At 38.4% G+C, this 18,977-nt stretch overlaps 1 protein-coding gene across 1 annotated transcript; it reads right to left on the bottom strand.

The window, feature by feature from the left end:
- Positions 1-68: 68 nt before the first annotated feature.
- LOC113534116 (doublecortin domain-containing protein 2) lies at positions 69-18,759 on the bottom strand. The gene is made up of 9 exons (XM_026926727.3): positions 18,161-18,759; positions 17,471-17,522; positions 16,139-16,215; positions 15,241-15,375; positions 14,549-14,698; positions 13,895-13,949; positions 13,277-13,430; positions 2,535-2,617; positions 69-1,072 (listed from the first exon to the last, which is right to left on the bottom strand). Exons 1-9 carry the CDS (start codon positions 18,445-18,447, stop codon positions 593-595), a joined length of 1,473 nt encoding a protein of 490 aa, XP_026782528.2. The 5' UTR covers positions 18,448-18,759; the 3' UTR covers positions 69-592.
- Between the last annotated feature and the right edge of the window lie 218 nt (positions 18,760-18,977).

The raw sequence follows: 18,977 nt of genomic DNA, 5'->3' as shown, positions 1-18,977 counted from the left end.
TTTTACACAAGAATATGAATTCTTTAAAAATTTTTCAAACTCGCAAATAAAACACACTTTTTCAACTGCAAATACATGACGAAATAACTTTATTTATTATTTTTATTTATTAATTCTTTTTATTCAGGATGATTAACAGATCTACACAGAATAATGATGTGCCATACCAAAATACACCTTTGTAAATATTAGATCATTTTTACGTGTATAAAATAAAGCAGCATTTGTTACATCACAACTCGACACGTTCACTCACCATGACATAACTAAAACCAACACACACACACACACCCGCTATGGCTCAGACTGACGTTATTACACCACACGTTCATATACGGCCCCATTTCCATATTCCACTTCTCATTTCCATGTCTGGAGTCAAAGACACGCCTACTATATTCTCCCGAAAGTTTGAATTAGTTGTATATTCTCTGTTAATGCTAATGTCATATGTGAATATGTTTTCATTTTACCTTATATGGACTTCTCTCATTGTCACCTATTAAAAATGAATAAAATATTAAGCACTATCATTTCTTACGCTGTTGCTAAATTTATCTGTATATTGTTAATTTATCTGTATATTCTTCTCTTAGCTTTCTTCTCCTCCTCCTCCTCCTGCTGCCGTGTCGTCTCCCGCCCCCTCCCCGTTTCCCGTTTCTCCTGCGGGTTCCTCGGGTTCTCCTGCTGCCTCATTCTCTCCTGCTCCCTCGTTTTCCACTGCCGCATCTAACTCTGCTTCTGCCTCTCTTTCCACTGCTGCTTCCTCCTCCACTGCTGCCTCGTCCTCTGCTGCTTCTGCCTCTTCCTCCGCCGCTGCCTCTTCCTTTTTTGCTGCTGCCTCTTCCTCTGACCCTGCTGATTCTTCTTCTTCTGCTGCCTCTTCCTCTTGTGCTGCTGCTTCTTCTTCTGCTGCCTCTTCCTCTTGTGCTGCTGCTTCTTCCTCCTGTGCTGCTGCCGCTTCCTCTTCTGTTGCCTCTTTCTCTTGTGCTGCCTCTTCCTCTACTGCTGCCTCTTCCTCTTGTGCTGCTGCCTCTTCCTCTCCAGCTGCTATGTCCTCACTGCCGTACACCTGTGAGCAAGTGAATGTTATTGATCACCCCTCAAACTTTACTAGTATTCACCAGTTGATAAGTTTGAGAAGTTTCCTATAGTATAGAAGTGTACTGGTGTAGTGTGGAAGTGTATTGGTATAGTATGGAAGTGTACTGGTGTAGTGTGGAAGTGTATTGGTATAGTATGGAAGTGTACTGGTGTAGTGTGGAAGTGTATTGGTATAGTATGGAAGTGTACTGGTGTAGTGTGGAAGTGTATTGGTATAGTATGGAAGTGTACTGGTGTAGTGTGGAAGTGTATTGCTGTAGTATAGAAGTGTACTGGTGTAGTGTGGAAGTGCAGTTATAATGTGGAAGTGTGCTGATGTAGAGTGGAAGTGTACTTGTATAGTATGGAAGTGTGGTGATGTATGAAAGCGTACTGTTATAGTATGGAAGTGTGCTGATGTAGCATGGAAGTGTACTGGTGTAGTATGGAAGTGTGCTGATGTAGAGTGGAAGTGTACTAGTATACTATGGAAGTGTGCTGATGTAGCATGGAAGTGTACTGGTGTAGTATGGAAGTGTACTGGAGTATTATGGAAGTATGCTGATGCAGTATGGAAGTGTGCTGGTGTAGTATGGAAGTGTACTGGAGTATTATGGAAGTATGCTGATGCAGTATGGAAGTGTGCTGGTGTAGTATGGAAGTGTACTGGAGTATTATGGAAGTATGCTGATGCAGTATGGAAGTGTGCTGGTGTAGTATGGAAGTGTACTGGTATAGTATGGAAGTATGCTGATGTAGTATGGAAGTGTGCTGATGTAGAGTGGAAGTGAACTGGTATAGTATGGAAATGTACTGGTGTAGTGTGGAAGTGTACTTGTACAGTATGTAAGTGTACTGGTGTAGAGTGGAAGTGTACTGGTATAGTATGGAAGTGTGGTGATGTAGTATGAAAGCATATTGCTGTAGTGTGGAAGTGTATTGATGTAGTATAGAAGTGTACTGGTATAGTATGGAAGTGTGCTGATGTAGCAGGGAAGTGTACTGGTGTAGTATGGAACTGTACTGTTGTAGTGTGGAAGTGTACTGGTATAGTATGGAAGTGTACTGGTATAGTGTGGAAGTGTGCAGTTGTAGTGTGGAAGTGTACTGGGGTAGTATGTAAGTGTGCTGATGTAGCAGGGAAGTGTACTGGTGTAGTATGGGAGTGTAGTGGTACAGTATGGAAGTGTGCTGATGTAGAGTGTAAGTGTACTGGTATAGTATGGAAGTGTGCTGATGTAGAGTGGAAGTGTACTGGTATAGTATGGAAGTGTGCAGTTGTAGTGTGGAAGTGTACTGGGGTAGTATGTAAGTGTGCTGATGCATCCCTACTGCAGTCAGCCAATAGGAACACTCTGTACAGCTCACAGCCAATAGGAACACACTGTACTGGACTTTGGGCAAACACTGGAGGTTTATTTTGTGTTGTTAGTTGTATAGTGAACTCGGACCTGCTCAGCTGATGAATTCTCTTCTTCCGCAGGCTTTTCTTCGCTCTCCACGTCCTTGCCTTCGGGTTTAGGATCTGCGTCATCTGGTAAAGGACGGAATAAATGAGAGAAAAAAAGAATTGATGGAGTGTAAAACACCTCAAGGAGACGAGCTTCTGTGTGTCATGTCGATATAGAAAAATAGAAAACATGATCATGGAGCATTTACATCATTTACACAGCACTGCTGAATTCTGGATTCTGATTGGTTAGAAGGTGTTGAATGATTTGAAATTGATTAAAAACATGTAATCACTGATATGGAAACATTTTCTTTAAGGAAACATTTATTTAACATTTATGAAAGGAGTCTCCATCGGCAGTAATGTTAAGTACAGAAATTTAATAGTTATTCAATTATATATTTATTAACAGTTAATACTTTACTGTCACAAACTGTCTCGGATCTCCAGGAACTCCAACTCCCAGAACCCTCTGCTTTAAGCCACACCCACACTCTTCCGCTCCAGTTCACCGCTTGCTAATAAATCTCACCTGGTAGTTCATTAATTTTGTTTGCTAGTTACTTTTTCCATTTAGTTCGTTAGTTGTTTTATCCCATTGTTTTAGTGTTTTATCCAGTTATTAGGATTTTTCTTGATTTTATTTAGTTTCTTATCCAGTTTTTTTTCTTTTTTTTCAGTTTATTTATTTATATCTAGTTTAGTTAACTATTTTTTTTAGTTTTCTATCTAGTTTTCTTTATCTGTTTTTGATGTTTTTAAATCCTTTCTTTTTTTAGTTTTTTTAATCTGAGTTTCTTAGTTTGTTTCATTTAGTTTTTAGTTTTATGTTTAGTTTTTTCAGTGTTTCATCCAGTTTGTAAAGTTTTTTTTAATCCTTTTTTTAGTTCATATTTTTTTTAAATCCATTATTACTGTGGTAACATAAGAGTAAAAGACTTGAAGTTAAATCACGTGCCTCTGTGATTTAACTTCAAGTGGATGCACTGAATTATTACTGGTGACATCCATCCATTTTATTCCTGCTTTTCATCTTTGAGGAACTTCAGAAACTGGTTGGAAAAGTGTGCTTGTGCAGTATGGAACTGTGCTGCTTTAGTATGGAAGTGTGCTTGTGCAGTATGAATGTGTGCTTGTGTAGTATGGAAGTGTATAACTAATATGAAAGTGTGCTTGTGTAGTATGAAAAGCATGAAAGTGTATTGCTGTAGTATAGAACTGTAAGGAAGTGTGTTAATTTAGGGTTAGTATAATGTAGTATGGAAGTGTAGTATAAAAGTATTGCTGCAGTATTGTTGCATGCTGTAGTATGGGAATGTATTACTTTAATGTAGTATAGAAGTGTACTTTGTATCCAGTCCCTAACTACAACTGAATCCTGCATTTTTTTCCTCTATCTGTGTCGCATGGTATACTGTACACTTTACTCTGTACATTATATACTATACACTATACTGTTTGTATGTGAGTATGTAGTATCCGACATGCAGGTAAGTCGTGTCTTAAATCCAACGCTAACATTTTGCATAGCTAAACTTCGACTCAGTATTTTAGCATAGAATGCAGCGCCCTTCGGTGGCCCCATCCCTGCATAAGATGTCCAACAACCCACACTTCAGTTTTCAGTGAGTATTAATAATGCATTACATCTCAGGGAGTGAGTGAACGCACTAATCACACTAAGTGAGCACTTAAGTGTCACATAGCTACTGTGACAACTTAGCCTTTTTTTTTTTTTTTTTTTTTGCTATTAATCTTTTTTTGTTTATTTCTCATTACTCAGTGTATTTAAAGTCTTAACACTCTAATGAATCACACAAATGGCTGCTTACATCAAGTGCCTTATTATTATTATTATGATTATTATTATTGTTATTATTATTATTATTATTATTATTGAGACTTATCCCATTAAAATATTTCAGTCTGAGGAGGTGTTACATTAAATAATTACTGTCATGTTATGTATACTGTGCGCTCTGGTAAAGATAATTATCCCCATCTCTTAGGTGCATTATAAAGCCAGGTTATGTGCAAGAAATCCATAAGCAGGAGAATGAATGAAAATAAAAAAAATATTGCTGTGCTGATGCTTAATGCATTTCAAATGCAGAAGCTGATTAAAGTTCAGCACCGGCGAATTTATAAAACTCTAAAGTAATCAATTGTGTAAATTAAGATATAGTGCCTGCTTATTATTTAAAAGATATTTTTAAGTATTTTTAAACATTCGTGAATCTATTTTGCAGAATGCCAGCCCTTTAAACAATCCGTTATAATAAGAATTTTTAATAATTGTTTTATTTGTTTGTTTTTTTTTTTAGTTATTCAGTGTTACCCATAATGCAATAGGAAATTGCTGGATGCAGTTAGAGATAATGTAGCTAATGTAAAGTTAGCTAAAAGACGTAGTGTCATGTTTTGTTAGATGAAACGGCCAAAGAATTAACCACTTGGAAGCATTCTGTTATAGTAAAATAAACAACAGCGCGGTGGAATAATGAAGCAGAGATACTGTTAAAACCCAGAAGTTGATTATTTTCCTGTAACAGTGCCTCCCCAAGTGATTTATTCCTCTTATAACATATTTACTAACAATAAAATAAAAATCATGTATTTTTTATCCGTTTATAGTTACCTTTAATTCAGAGAAACAAGTTAGTTCCTGTTTTCACTTATGGCAGCTATAAACAGTCGTTCCCTCAGCAGCCTCTTTTTTCTCTCTTGTAATAAATGACAGAAAAAATGTAAACTCATGTATCCTGAAAGTTGTAGCTTTACGGCTTCACTATATCAGAGTGCATGTTTTTTTTAAACCATTTATGTGGAGAGTCTGCTGAAAAAGCAGAGTCCCTGTGAATGAGCTGTTACTATAGAAACCATAACTAGTGGTTAGTCTACGAGATAGCTCAGTTGAACTTGATTTTATTTCACCAACTACTACATGTGTATGTGATGGCTGATGAGGCTTTGCTAATTTACTCCATTAGCTAGTTAGCAGAATAATTATCTAGCTAAAAGCATGTAACAGGAGGTCTTATTTGCATGGCTAGCCTTTGCTAACCTCCAAAGAGGACATTTTTGTGTTGGATGTGTTTTTTTTTTTTTTTTTCTTTTTCTTTTTCTTTTTAAAGACACAGAAACAGGGATGCTAATAGTGCAAATTAAGGCTAGTTACCCTGCTAGCAAAGCGAAGCAAGTAAACTGCATCGGCTACAATGCAAATAGAGTAATTCATCTACATAAGACTCGAGATTAAATAAATGTTCTATTTAACACGTGAAATATTAAGTATTATATGTTAATCTGCTTGATCCTCTGGGGTGATCAAAGGATCTTACGCAAGTTTGCTAGTGCTAATAAAATATTGGAACATCCCTTAAAATTGTAAGCGACTGAATGAAGGGGAAAGAGTGAGGCGAAGTCAACAAGCGTGTGTTAAAGACTGGCAAATTCAAAGAACGTAGTGACGCAATTCCCATCCAGTATTCGCTAATTCGTTAGCATTAAGCCAGACATTTTCCAAGGCGTGTACACAACACTAGATGTGATATTTATGTATTGTTTTAATAAGCTGGAAGCCTCCTGAGGATTCATGTCATTCAACAGGAACCCAGTCTCCACTTTTCTGCAAACAAAACCTACTTCCTGTTGTAAATAACACCTTTTTTGCTTGGTAAATATGAGCCTGAGGAGATGTCCGCTGGGAAACAGCGTAACGCTTAAGCCGTGCTTCACTCGTTTTCGTGATCTTATTCCATGTGCAAGTGTGTTACGCCATTGCTGCAATAACAAAGCCACTGGGAAACTGATTACAGCTCCTGCCCGAGTGTGACCGCTCAGAGACGCACAGTTCTAATGATAAAACCATTAAACACCATAGATATGATAATGTGTGAGATGTGTACAGAATTAAAATGTCACTGCTGAAGCTAAAACCATTTTCAGACATGTCAGAAGGTGTTGATTAATTTTCTGTTACAGCACAAATTTTCTGTAAGTAGACTTTTTAATAAATGGTTATGGAAGGAGTCACCAATGTCAGCACTTTAAGAGTCAGGGGTAAAGGTTTTTTTTTTTGACATCTTCAGGACAGGCAGGTTTATGCTGTTGTGATTTCTTGGTAACATGACAAGCGTTTTTTTTTTTTTTTTTTGGTAAATTATCTTAACTTGAAGAGAGAAAAAGAGAGGCTGGTGACAGAAGCCACTGTTTATAGCTGCTATGAACTTGTTTTGCGGATGTTTCACAACATTAAATGTAACAGTAAATGGTTAAAGAGTATGATGTGTCGGTCTTTAAAAAAAAAAAAAAAAAAAAAATTAATGGTTGGCAGATTGCTGCAGTGTTGGAGGAATAAGACTCTGGGACATGCTCTTATAGAAAAATAATCAACCTCTGGTTGGTCGCGTCATCACAGCACACTGCTGATTAGTTTCTTATGACAAAAAAGTTAATAATTTGATACCCCTTGGAGTAATGCTGTTGCTGCTGTTACTAAATCAGCAGAAAGATACAGATTTAGTGAAAATTTTCAAACCAATCAGATTGCATGCTCAGAACTGAGTGTTTTGTAATTCCAAACAGTCTTTGAAATTTTGAGAAATGGTCTTTGTGATGAGGCTTAATGAGATTTTGGATTTGACTTGACCATGTCTTTTGGGTGAGACAGACTCCCATTACTCATTAGCTGTAGCTATTAGGCTCTTCTCTAGTGCGAAATTAAAGAAGGAAAATCAAATGTGTCTTAGCAGTGTACTGCTGCTTCCAGGGCATCGATCAAGGGCACAGCAGTGCTTTCAGATTTCTGTGCTCTTTCACAAACTTCTACTCAATGGAGCTCAGTGCTTTTTGAATTCTGTCTGAGGGGCTAAATAAAAAAAGAAAAGAAATAATAAAAGGTTTTAAAGCATGACTTGAACGTGGAGAAATAAGTAATTCTGAACAAAGTCAATGTCACTGGCTTAGTCTGTACACATAATAAAAATTAAATTTGTTTTTATGAACAGGGAAAGTACTTGACGCATACTTGTCGCCTTCCAATAACACTGTGCAAACTGTTTACAGGTTAGACATGCAGCCGATTGTAAAAAGCTTTCTATTCACATTCTCTCCTCTTAATGTGTTCTGTACAAGGTACTTATCCACTGGCTTTGGATGAAGAAACAAAGGTCTAGTGATTAAAATGCTTTTGTGAAGTTATACAAAAAAAATTTAAAACGGCTATTGATCCAGAGTATAAAGGAAGCGTCTGGGTCTTTCATGTTTTTTTTTGTTTTTTTTTTTTTCCCTGAAGTCTGAGGTTCCAGTAAATGCATTTGTGAATTCCAAACAAGGTCATAGTTGATCCTCATAAAATTACACAACAATGAACTAGAGCAAGTAACACTGCGTCAAGTTGTGTCAAGATCTACTAGTCCTGGAACAGCGGAATCGTTTGGTTTTGTTTTGTGGTGGTGGTTTTTTTTTTTTTTAAAGTTACAGTAAATGCATTGCTTTATCCACATTATTTCATTGTCTAGTGTTAGATACCACCACTGGTGGCTCGTCCTTAGGTGCAGGTGGGACAACGGATCGACCATATACGCCAATCAGCCATAACATTATGACCACTTGCCTAATAATGTGTTGGTCCCCCTTTTGCTGCCAAAACAGCCCTCACCCGTCGAGGCGTAGACTCCACTAGATCCCTGAAGGTGTGCTGTGGTATCTGGCTCTAAGACATTAACAGCAGATCCTTTAAGTCCTGTAAGTTGTGAGGTGGAACCTCCTTAGATCGGACTTGATGGGCAGCACACCCCACAGATGTTCGATTGGATTGAGATCTGGGGAAATTGGAGGCCAAGTCAACACCTTGAAATCTGTCATGTTCCTCGAACTATTCCTGAACAATTTTTACAGTATGGCAGGGTGCATTATCCTGCCTAAAGAGGTCACTTCCATTAGGAAATACCGTTGCCATGAAGGGGTGTACCTGGTCTGAAACAATGTTTAGGTAGGTGGTATGTGTCAAAATAGCATCCACATGAATGCCAAGACCCAAAGTTTCCCAGCAGAACGTTGCCCAGAGCATCACACTGCCTCCACCAGCTTGTGTTCTTCTCATAGTGCATGCTGGCGCCATCTCTTCCCCAGGTAAATGATGCACACGCACCCGGCCTTCCACATGATGTAAAAGAAAATGTGATTTATCGGACCAGGCCACCTTCTTCCATTGCTCCGTGGTTCTGATGCTCACCTGTCCATTGTAGGCACTTTTGGCAGCGGACAGGGGTCAGCATGGGCACTCTGACAGGTCTGTGGCTACACAGCCCCATATGCAGCAAGCTGCGATGCCCTGTGTGTTATGACACCTTTCTATCAATGCCAGCTTTAACTTTTCAGCAATTTGTGCTACAATAGCTCTTCTATGGGATCAGACCAGACGGACTAGCCTTCACTCCCCACACACATCAGTGAGCCTTGGGCGCCCATGACCCTGTCGCTAGTTCACCGGTTGTCCTTCCTTGGACCACTTTTGGTAGGTACTAACCACTGCATACCGGGAACATCCCACAAGGCCTGCCGTTTTAAAGATGCTCTGACCCAGTCATCTAGCCATCACAATTTGGCCATTGTCAAAGTCTCTCTAATCCTTACGCTTGCCCATTTTCCTGTTTCCAACACATCAACTTCGAGAACCGACTGGTCACTTGCTGCCTAATATATCTCAACCCTTGACAGGTGCTATTGTAACGAGATAATCAATATAATTCACTTCACCTGTCAGTGGTCATAATGTTATTGCTGATCAGTGTACAGTATATGAGCTGTTTAATGCTGTCAAATCCTAATCTTTACAAAGGCAAAGTGTAAGCACAGACAATGCATGTACGATGTACGTAATTTCTATTGTAAGATATATTGCAAAGACTGGGAGAGGGAAAGGCGTACTGTGGAGTGGATGTGTAGAGCTTATAATGTATTATAGACATAAATAATGTATTATAGCATTAATATTGACCTTATAGTATATTGTAGTCATACATGTAGAGCTTATAATGTATTATAGCATTAATATAAATCTTAGTGTATTATAACCATAAATGTAGACCTTAGAATGTTATATATTATTCTATGCCGTACAGCCATTATTCTATGCTTTGTAGCTTTGTATTATAAGCTTTGTGGTCTCAGATTGGCACCACTTTCTGCAACAAGCAAGGCTAGCTTCACCCAGCACAGTCAACACCAGTCCAGCACTAACCAGCATAAACCAGCTCAACCCAGTGTGGCGTTTTTGAGCAGGGCTCCTAATCCCCAACCATACCAGCAGCGATGGAAACAACAAACCGTAGACTATGACTTAATTGGGAGTCATTAGATCACTGCTGGAAAATAAAAAACTTTATCACTTAAAGGGAACAGAGTGGCTCTTCATGAAAAAAATGTATTTTATTTTTGTGTTTATTTTTGTGTATTCTCATTCCACAAGCACACTTCCTCAGTATTATACAAAGACAGAATAGTATTGTATACGGTAACACATACTACGCAGGCTAAATGGATTTGGATAGGGGTGCCATTCATTTTTAATATTGATAGGCTTCCATTTGCAAGGCTAATATGAAACATTTTATGCTAAGTGCTCTGAACTCCAACAGTGAAGGAACAAATGCAGGAGGAAGTTAAGGATTAATGGTAGAACTGTTACCCTACTTTTATACTAGCAAGTGACGAGTGGAATTAAGGCATTAATGTGAGTGGGGAACTGAAGAAACATCAGACCACACGCGCCACAGGATCAGACCGCCATCAGGGATTCAGTTGAGTTGATCATTTGGGTTTGTTCCTTTAAAGAGTTGTAGCTAATTTGTATAGAATCTGGAAATCTTAATTTAAATGTTGTGCATGTATGTAGAAAATGAACGAGCACCTGTTGCTTTTTCCACTCGTTTGTGTGAATGTAGTGTTAGAATCTTCAGGTGTTCCCCAAGGAACTTGCACTGCATGTTCCAGAAGCCAAAAAGTGTTGTAAGCTTCTCTTGTAACTCTACAGATTAAAAAAAATCACTCACAACTGTCCTAGCTTGTTGTATTTCCTGTAACTGCGTTGTGTAATCGGGTTTCAGATGGTGATAATGGGCAGCAGAGCTTTCTGCAGAGTGCACCAAAGAGACTTGGAAAGACAGAAAAGCCCCTATTACGGTGAACTCAGGCACCAGAAGTACAAAAGCTCTATCAATTTGTCAATCCATCAGTTCCACATTTGTATTAGCTCCTTTACCAGCTATCATCTGATTAGTAAGTCTTTACAGCTTCCCAGGGTCTGGTCTCTTCAAAGAAGAACAAACTCTGCTCAGAGTGGACACTGAGGCTCTGGAGGCCCATTTGAACATTTTCACACCATTACGGAAAGATTGTCCAAGGAATATAACGAGTGTGTTAAGGCCATCATTGGCGTTCTCTCACACACTTTCTCAACCCTCTTATCTTGCCTGCCATTATCAGAGAGAGGCTGCTGTACCATGCCAGTTTTCTCCTCATATCTTCCTCACCACCTCCTTCCATCCATCCATTTCTTGTTCTGCTTCACTCTCTCTCTCTCTCTCTCTCTCTCTCTCTCTCTCTGATAGACTCTCTTCCATCAATTGCTCCATCTCTTTAGCTTCATTAACTGATGTAATTTGTCCTGCAGTTATTTAACATTTGCAGTTTGTTGCACCCTGTGCCATTTCCCTGTAAAAGATTTATATTTAACACCAAGTGCATGGTGAACTAGGTGTTAAATCCCACTGCTGGATGATTTATTCAAAGAAAAATATAGGACTTAACTCATAGGTTAGAAATATTTTTTGTGCAGAAATTTGCTTTGGAAATCAAAACCGCTAACATACAATCAACATGTCAAATTATACATGATTTATAAACATTATAAAGAACGTAGATAGTAAAAGACTTAATATTTGAGGTTACAGCGTTGGATTGATCAGTGTGTCAAAGGTTACAATATCTGCCATTATAGTTTTTAAATTAGTAGATTAATACATAATTATTCTGCATTATCATTCCCAATAACCAACTGATTTCCATCGCCAAACTCAGTAAAAAAAAACCAATCTCCATTACCAACCACAATACCCAACCAATCTGTTACCAACCCCAATAACTGACCAATCTCCATGACCAACCTCAGTAAAAAACAATCTCCATTAGCAATGTCAATAACCAACCGATCTCCGTTACCAACCTCAATAACCTAACAAATTTCAGTTGTCAACCCCAATAACCATCCAATCTCCATTACTAACCTCAATAACCACCCAATCTCTGTTACCAACCCCAATAACCGACCAATGTCAGTTACCAACCTCAATAACCTAACAAATTTCCGTTATCAGCCTCAGTAACCACCCAATCTCCATTACCAACCTCAATAACCACCCAATCTCCATTACCAACCTCAATAACCAAGAAAACTTCTAAGAAATGCATTAAAGTATATGTGAAGTAAATAAGATGGAAATAAAGGCAGGGCATGGTGGAACAGAATAGATTCCAACACATCGAGAAATCTTAGAATAAATCACTCGATCAGAAAGAAACTGTAACTTGGAGTGATAATCACTTTTTCAGGGGTTTGTCCATATCCTGTAAGAACATCAGCATTTAGAGAACAACATGAGCTCCCTGGAGATTGAGATGTTTATTTCATCACCATGGAGATTTAATAGAGTGCCATCAGCCACCCAGGGTGTTAATGAACAGCTGAATAACTGGGTTGTGTGTGTGTGTTAGCATTATCATGACGATGATGGGAGAAGTAGAGGGATGTTGTAATGCTCTTCACACCACTGTGATCTCCATGACATTGTTTGCTCAGCAGCTCCCATGAAGCGACAGCGCCATCTCAGGGTCGGAACACGTAATAACACCAAACTACAACTGCATTACGTCATAGGTTGGGGAAAGATAAAGAGGGCAAGCGAGAGATTAAATGACAGGGATAGAGAGAAAGGAAGGATGCCAAACATGATGGCATCCACACGATGATGTCAGTTCAAGCACGATCTCGGCGTCTGTGTGTTTAAAAATAAATACTGTATGCGTACGAGTATAAGAAAGATGCTATACAAATAAAAGGAATGAATGTTGTGTTTAATTATGATTAAATTGTGATTAGCATGACATCATCCCTTCTTTTTCACACACAGAATTACAGTGCGCCTTCATTAACAACCTGAAGTCCAAGTGTGTGCAGTGGATTTAATAACAAAATTGCACATTCAGACCTTAGATGTACTTAAGCGCTATACAGAATAAATAGTTGGAATAAACTATGAGGCCAATATTAAACATATAAATATGACTAGTAATAAATTAATTAATTAATTAATTAATTAATTTGTCACTTTAAATTCCACAAAAAAGCCTGCATTTAACCCATCCAAGTGCACACACAGTAGAAAACACACACACCGTGAACACACACCCGGAGCAGTGGGCAGCCTTTTTGCTGCGGTGCCTGGGGAAGCTAATTTCCAGCTGAAGAGGAAATTAGAAAGTAACTTGTAATATATGTTTTCTTTTAATATTGCACAATTCTCAAATATGATTGGCTGCCTCACAATCTTTGCTAAAAAACATGGTAAAGCATAAATCGGCATTAAGCAATACTGTGTTAAGAAAACTGCAAAATGAACCAATGCTTTCAGCAGTGTTAGAGTGTACAGTAAGTACAGTAAGCAGTTCAGGGGTTACCGTTATCCTGGGTGCTGTATGATTTGGTCAGGCTGCTCCGTTTCTTCCTTATGGCCATGAGTCTCGCCTGGGAAATCTGTCGCACCAGAGACGCCGCTGGCTCAGTGATCTTCACTTCGTCGCTGTGATTCGATTTGCTCATACCATTAACTGCCTGATGGAGAGTGAAAACAATGTGTGAAGGATTTCTTTGTGGCTAATGTGATAAACACTAACCTCAATCCTCGCACTAAGCTTAACCGAGCAGGGGTCACAACTTTCTTACCAATTTAAAGTGATGAGACAGTATGAAATATCTCATAGTGGCATGTCAAGCTAACTAGACAGAAAGATGCTAGCACAACTTTTATGTTTCATAAGTGATGTAACAATAGATAGTTAGTGAGCTAGCTATGCTAACCATTAAGATGGATTAACGTTAGAACAAAAGCCAGTATTCAGTTTTTGAATCACTGCTAAATTCTGAAAATGCAAACGTTATGACTGTAGCTAGTTCAAGTGAAATTTCAAGCTAGTATTGATCTGAACATGAACTGTTGTGTCCAAATACGTTGAAGTGTGGCTGTGAAAAGTCCATGTGGAAATAAGTTGTCTAATGGTTGATTAGTGGTTACTTACATCCTCGTTTTGTCTTGTGTATTTGTAAATAGGTGGAAGAGAGGCTGCTTTTGATCTGTAAGCAACAAAATTACACATTGGTTAAATGGATTAGCATAAAAATTGTAATAAGTCTAGTTCGTGGCATGCAGAAGTGAAACGCTGTGATTACTGGTGAAATGTTAGCAATAATTAGCACTAGAGCATAACTGTGTCAGTTATGCTCAGTCACTTTGTCACTTACATTTGAATGTGTATTAAAATATGCAAATGAGCCAATGCATATTTTAATATTAGTATATTATCAAATAAATTGCATTATTTACTTTCTTTAACAGCACGACGTTATTACACCCCATACCACAGTACTTTGTGAGAAAAATGATACTTATCTGTTTAGTTACATTTAAATAGTTCCTGTTATCACTTATTTTCCATAAAAGACTTTCCATAAACGTTAAATAAACGTCTCCTTTCAGAAAACTTGAATGCGTTACTATAGAAACAATAACGTATTTAATAAAACCTGTGACTTGCAGCTGCACTACTGTCAGAGCTTCTGTTACAGAAAATTCATCAACACCTTCTGACCAATCAGAATCCAGATTTAAAATATTAAATTTTGGAATTATTTACGTGAAGCTATGACTAAAGTGACAAAGTGTGTTGTCTCACCTGGCGATCCTCCTCATGCCCACAGGTTTGGTGAACAGCAAATCAGCGTAAGGCAGACATTTGAATTTGTCTCTGCCGACTGCCACGTAAAACTGCCCGTTTTCCAGCTCTTTCCCGTCTGTTACAGGAACTCCCTCGAACGAACACAGACTGCGAGACATGAACAAAAAACACCAACCATTTATTGAACAGGTCACATTAAAGTTTTAGCCATTTTAATTCATCTTCTGCTTATAAAGTAGACAGCTAGCTAGCTAGTTCCGCTAACTTTGTGATAAGCGACAAGCTGTGCTAAGACTATCAAAACACATGGACATGTCTTGAATTTTACAGTTTAGATTGTCTTGTCTTAGATTTTTTTTTTTTTTTTTTGCCCATAATTGTCAATTTTACTGAATAGAGTTGTGAGTTATAATATTGATATTGTTACATCGCAATATCGTTATCATTGTCAAAACCTTTATAAACACTGACTGACTGTTTTTCTTGGTTAGAAGTAGCTGATTGGAAGTTAAGGGAGTTTTATGGGCTGTTTAATGTCAGTTGTAAACGTCAGCTGTAACTAAAGGTTAAATTCCTGTTAGCTACCTATCTAATGAACATGAAAGCTCAGGTGTAGTACAGGTGTAGAGGTGTGTGATTGTTCTACTGTAGAGGTGTTCTGCTGTAGCGGTGTTCAGGTGTACTGATACCTGCGCACTCCTCCTAGAATCCTCAGCCCCATTTTCTCTGTGATCATCTCCAGGATTCGTTCAAACTGACCAAGCAGGCGGTTAGGAACCAGAAACCTCACAGCTGGATTCAGCACGTCTCCGTTAGCAACAACACTGAGCGCGCACACACCACACACACAATATCAAAACAGCTGACAGACAGATTGATAGACTGGTACTGTCATAGCAAGTAATGAAGATCAAAGATCACTCCAGAGAGCAGGGGTGTTGAGGTTGATAGACTTTATTCTTCCACGAATCAAGCCGAGCAGTTCTCTGCAGAGAAAAGCTACCCAACTCTTCAGAAGGGCATTCTTGTATACATTTACATGAACAAAACTTCCACATCCAGGTTTTCACAAGACCCAACATTCCCATATGTGCTTATGTTATTGTTTAAGGCAGCCTTTCTCACTTAAATTTACATTTAAATTTAAATGTTCCTGCTCTCCTCACTTAGCGGGATACATATACCTATGTAAGGTCATATTGATCACTTTCAGGCCTCTGTGTCACCTTGTGCACTATACCGGTTCCATACATCTATAACATTGAGGATTAAATATTATCAAATATGAGTACACATTTTGGTTAATGTTTTATGGTTACAATATTTCTATAGTACAGAGATCGACATGTGGATGAAAGGATGGATAGATACATTTTCATACAGATAGGTTAAATGCATGGTCAGACAGATAGATGGAAAGACAGGGATGAATGGATGGATTGACAGTCAGATGGATGGATGGATGGTTTGTTTCACTTGTGTTCATGGAAAAACAGCTGAAACGTAGATGTGTGTGAAATAGCTGCGATATCATACCAAGACATTCCTGCAATGTGTCATGTGGTAAATAATAATAGAAAAACTTACAATATTGCACACGGCTCTTTGATGGGCTTCAGGAATCGGGCCGAGACGATAATCCGGTTCTGTGGTGCAGCTTTCACCTGTCCGCATAAAACATATGAGTTATAGCACACGTGCATATTATCATTATCAAAAGCTGTTACAATTCCCTCTGTGGACAGATCTCCTATTAAAAATGGGGACTTGATTATTCTGTATATGAAATCGTGTTTCACTCACATGGTGTAACAGACTTTTTTAATTAGGACAGACTTCAGGACTCCTGAGTCCTACACACCCTCGCTGTTAAAGTGTGTGTGTTTGTGTTCTGTTAAGGCTTCTTTCTCCTGTTTAGCATCAGCTCATAGCAACATGGTGAGGTGCGTGTGTCGAGGGAACAGCCATGCTTTACTTGGAAAGCAAAGGACAGCACTTTAATTTGAATCATTAAAAACCATAGAGGCGCTGATTACCCATTACTCGAGTTCTGCTGAAATTTTTTGTGTGTGTGCGCGTATATATTTGTTTTAATTTACCAGCAAATCTTGAAAATCAAGAACGTGATTAATACAGTTGAAGGGCAGATATTAAATTTGTGGAAGCTAGTTTGTGTTTGCTGTTAGAGTAGTGTAAGTGTTATCACTCTGAAGTTGATTATTGTTCTATAACAGCACATCCCCAAGTGTTTTATTTCTTCTGACACCACAGGAGTTTGCCAATGATTGCAATTTATTTATTAAAGAATGAAAAGTCATACTCTTTATACCATTTATAGCGGCATTTATTGCTGTGGAGCGCTGGCAAAACATTCTCACTTACATTCTAGCACCTATAAACAGTTGTTCCCTCACCAGCCTTTCTTTTTTCTTTCTCTTGAACTTATGTTACCAAGAAACTACAAAGCGTAAACTTCTCTTTCCTGAAGATGTCAGAAAACTTACAGCATTACCTCTGACTGTTACAAATACGCTGACACTGGAGACTCCTTACATAAATGTGAAATTCATAAAACGGTCACGTACTAGAAGGAGCCCGTTAATATAAACCTATCGTTCATGGTACAGATCTGAACTCAGCAGGGCAATAAAGAATTGAACGCTACGTCAAATTATAATAATCATTTACACAAAATTGTACTTGCAAATTTGGGATCTTAATAAATTTGTGTTTATTATTCTAGTTTTGTTATTTTTCACGTACTGTAATTATAGTTGGCTAATTTGCTAGCTAGTGATTTAGATAGTGGTGTGGGATTTAACTCCAGAGAGACTTGTGGAACCAGGGAAATTACATTATTTACACACACAAGCATTTTAGTTATATATTATAAAGCAGATATTTGACTTTCCCCCTCACCAGTCCGTTGTTCTGGAGCATCCGTTTCTTCCTGCTTCCGATCTGCATATAGCTGGGAAAGAAAAGAACTATTATATGACATACATCATAAAATTCAGGTGTTAAAACCAAGAAGGTCAGGATGCTTTACTGAGTTAGGGTTAGGGGGTGTGGCTAAGGGATAGGGGCAGAGTTAGTGTTCATGCCTTGTGTTAGGACAAATGAAATTAAAAAAAAAAAATGTAACCATATGATAACCTTTTAATCATTCACATTTGTTCAGATTTTCCATGAAATCGAAGTCATTTAAATTTGAGATGAGCGACAAAGAGAAATGCATTAATTCAGGAATGTGCTGATAATTATTTATATTAATATTTAATTATATGTATTTAATGACTTATATTTAGATACTGAGTTTTGTTTACTTAGTGTAACCATTAACATGAAGAATACATCTACTTATTTATGTAACTTTAACAGTGTGATTTTGGATATCCGTTTTTATATTATATTATAAAAACATGTATACTATATACATTATAACACTGTCTAGAAACACGCCCCTTTTATACGTAGGCTATTTATATTATACATAATATATTAGGCTTCGGGGTTTTCTTTATTCCTTAATTAATTAATTAATTAACTAATTACTAATTAACTAATAAAGCTATTCTTCATAGCTGTGTGTTTTTCGTTGTCACTCACTCTAACTTCTTGAACGTCTCCTTCCCCGCCGCTACGTACTGCTCGCCGTGGCGCACTTGCTCGAGCGCGTGCACGCGGTGTCCGGCTCTGGGCGTGTAGATGCAGCGCACGGCGCCGAACGGAGCGCGCACGCGCCCGGTCACCTCGCGCAGCAGCGTCTCGAAGTCGCACACGCGCTTCTCGTGTATGAGCACGCGCCGCGCCTCCGAGTGCGCGTCCCCGTTCCGGTACACGAAGATGCTCTTCACCGCCGGCTGCGCGCGGAAGTTCGGCTTCTCACCAGACATCACTTTTATTTATTTATTTTTTAAAATTAAATTTATAAAGTTAATAACAAATAAACAAATCAGAAAATCCGCTATTGGATTTCACGCTAAATAAAGTGCGCGGAATTAAATCTCTGTTCCAAATAGTGAGTCGAAGGTTACTGGAAATTACCGAAGGCAGTCGCGCGCACGCCATTATCATCGTGCAGTGTTTAAATTACCATCACTCCATATTAATTAACTTAAAGAATACATAAAAATCAAATAAAATACTAAGCAGAGACAATAAACCGGAGAGGTGACCGCGCAGCGCGCGCAGAACTGACGCCGAGCATCTCGGGAACGCCGGTGTTATTTTGAACGGTTGCCTTGGAGACGTCGTTAACCACTCCGAGAGGTGGATCTGATACAAACACTGAGGTGGGAAACACAGGTATAGGATTCAGTTTACAAGAATGATATTAATGTGAATAATTCTACAGTGATGAATGAAGTGTTTATGAATCCAAGTGGATTCTGATTGGTCAGAAGGTGTTGATCAATTTTCTGTT

Source organism: Pangasianodon hypophthalmus, chromosome 1 (assembly GCF_027358585.1).
Source record: "Pangasianodon hypophthalmus isolate fPanHyp1 chromosome 1, fPanHyp1.pri, whole genome shotgun sequence".
NCBI lineage: Eukaryota > Metazoa > Chordata > Actinopteri > Siluriformes > Pangasiidae > Pangasianodon > Pangasianodon hypophthalmus.
This window is presented reverse-complemented; position numbering and strand designations above follow the sequence as displayed.